This window comes from Chionomys nivalis, chromosome 6 (assembly GCF_950005125.1).
Source record: "Chionomys nivalis chromosome 6, mChiNiv1.1, whole genome shotgun sequence".
NCBI lineage: Eukaryota > Metazoa > Chordata > Mammalia > Rodentia > Cricetidae > Chionomys > Chionomys nivalis.
Window position 1 is genome coordinate 62,241,526 of NC_080091.1, and position 2,419 is coordinate 62,243,944.

At 39.5% G+C, this 2,419-nt stretch overlaps 1 protein-coding gene across 1 annotated transcript; it reads left to right on the forward strand.

The window, feature by feature from the left end:
* The first annotated feature begins 1,010 nt into the window (after window positions 1-1,010).
* On the forward strand, window positions 1,011-1,970 carry LOC130876532 (C1GALT1-specific chaperone 1-like). The gene has a single exon (XM_057773121.1). The coding sequence runs from the start codon at window positions 1,011-1,013 to the stop codon at window positions 1,968-1,970; it is 960 nt and encodes a 319-aa protein (XP_057629104.1).
* The last annotated feature ends 449 nt before the right edge of the window (window positions 1,971-2,419 follow it).

Below are 2,419 nucleotides of genomic sequence, written 5' to 3' on the forward strand. Positions count from 1 at the left end.
GATGACGCACAGGTATAACAGTAGACTATCTGTAGTCTATAATAGAAAACTGATAAATGGAAGCATCCATAGTTGCACATGAGTCTGGGTATATCTGTGTTCAATATACTAATATGGAATCTATATACCATAAAATATGGGTACAGCACAGAGTATTCATATTATTATGGAAGAGCAGGCAAACTTTTCTCAGAAAACTAGGAGCAAATGGTTAGAAGATGTATCCTATTAGCTACAAATCCACATCTAGTAAGTCATGCTAGAAAAGTTCATTGTCAGAACAGTGTTTAGAATATACAAAGTGCCTTGGATAGGCAAAGCTTATGGAGGAAAAGGGAAATAAGACAGAAAAGGTACAAAGGAAACTCTTACTATTCAGAGTGCACACTATTGAGCGTCTTTCTTCATTATTTTAGTTGAATATAGAAATGGAATCTCTTGCTTCCGTTTTTCAGTTATAGATTACTTTTGTTTTGCTTGAATATCCTTTTCTGCAAACAATTTAAAGAAAAGAAAATAAATAAACTAAAACCTCAGTGAAGCTTATGTTGGTGCCCTGAAGACATGTTTGATGATTATATACCTATACCTCTGCTCTTACCCCATAACTTTGTTAGTTGTTTAGGCAAATAACTGGGCTTGCTGTGGTTGAACTCGCAGCAGCGAGTTTATTCTGGTTTTAGCTACTTATTGTAACTAAACAGAGTGCTATGGTTATTTGCTAGGGTCAAAGAGCCCAGACAGCCTGGTAGTTTTCAAGAGTCCTTTGGTGTCCTAGTTAGAGAATGGCTCCCGCACGCGGTGACGAGCAAAACTCCTTTGTCCCTTCAGGCTCTCCGTACTTTTAAGACCACAACTTCCTACACTGCCATCTCCTTAGAGAACCAACGCAAGGGTACCACTTGCATCGATTGCTGTCAGGTCAGTAGTGTAAGGGAATAGCTTGGATTTGAGCAGAAAACCATAGGTGGCTGTGCTTTCTACCGCTAAGCCATTTTAGCCTCAGAAAGATGATTTCAGAATGCAGCCTATTTTTGAAGGGTGTGGTGCTCGGAAGTACCATCTTTGCCTTGATCACGATGCTTGGACACATTAAGCTAGGTCACAGAAACAGGCTGCACCACCACGAACATCACCACCTGCAAGCTCCTAACACAGAAGAAGTCTTGAAAATGTCAAAAGCTGAACGCGTGGAACTTAGTAACAGCATCCGGGTTTACTGTATCATTTTTGTTACACCTCAAGATGTGAGTTTGTGGGCTGCAGTGAAGGAGACTTGGGCCAAACACTGCGATAAAGCAGAGTTCTTCAGTTCTGAACATGTTGAAGTGTTCGAGTCAGTAACTGTGAATGAGACTGACACCTGGTTGATGATAAAACAAGCTTCAATATATGCCTTTAATACATACAAAGACCAATATAACTGGTTCTTTCTTGCATATCCCACCACATTTGCTGTGATCGAAAACTTAAAGTATTTTTTATTAAGAAAAGATCCATCACAACCTTTCTATCTAGGTCACACTGAACTTTCCGGAAGCCATGAATATGTGACTGTGGATGGGGGAGTTGTCTTAAGTTTAGAATCAATGAAAAGATTCAACAGACTTCTCACTGTCAGTCCAAGTGAGTGTCCAGAAGAGGAAAGAGGGATTTGGAGGATGTCTGAAGATCTGTTGCTAGCACACTGCCTGAGATATGAAGGAGTGTTGGCAGAAAATGCTGAAGACAAGGAAGGAAAAAATTTATTTAATACCAAAACTATTGGGATGTTTATTAAAGAGGCAATTACTGACTACCCGAACGATATAGTGGAAGGATGCTGTTCTGACATGGCTATCACTTTCAGTAGACTGACTCCTGAGGAGATGCATGTGATGATGTACGGGGTGTACCGTCTTAGGGCATTTGGACATTTTTTCAATGATGCTTTGGTTTTTTTACCTCCAAACGGTTCTGACAACGACTGAAAAATAATAAGAGCCTGTATTTGATAACTACAGAAGCCCTAGTAGCTGCAAAAACAAATTAATATAACCAACACAGGAGAGTGCCTGTTTCCTGGTCTAATCATATTGTGTTATTACACACTGAAGTTCAATTTATATCCTTAGATAATGTGTTGTTTTCCCTTAAAGCACTTGTAAAATTTTTACGTGTTGTAGATAAAAGTTTTAATAATAACAAGAGTTCAAATAAAGGATGCATTTATATGGTGATATTTTGTTTGTGATCTAACAAATCTTGCCTGAAGATCAGAGAAGCAGAGAAATGAGGCACTAGTTCTTACCTCTACCTCAGACTGAAAGGGCAAACCTGTCTCTAAAAATCTGCAGAGCTAAGCCACTACTAGTTAGAGCTAGCCACAGAGGGCAGGCAGTTGTGACACACCCTTTAATCCCAGCGAGGAAGGCAGGTC

Coding starts and splice junctions, on each gene's coding strand:
- LOC130876532 (XM_057773121.1), top strand. CDS start 1,011: ATGATTTCAGAATGCAGCCTATTTTTGAAGGGTGTGGTGCTCGGAAGT.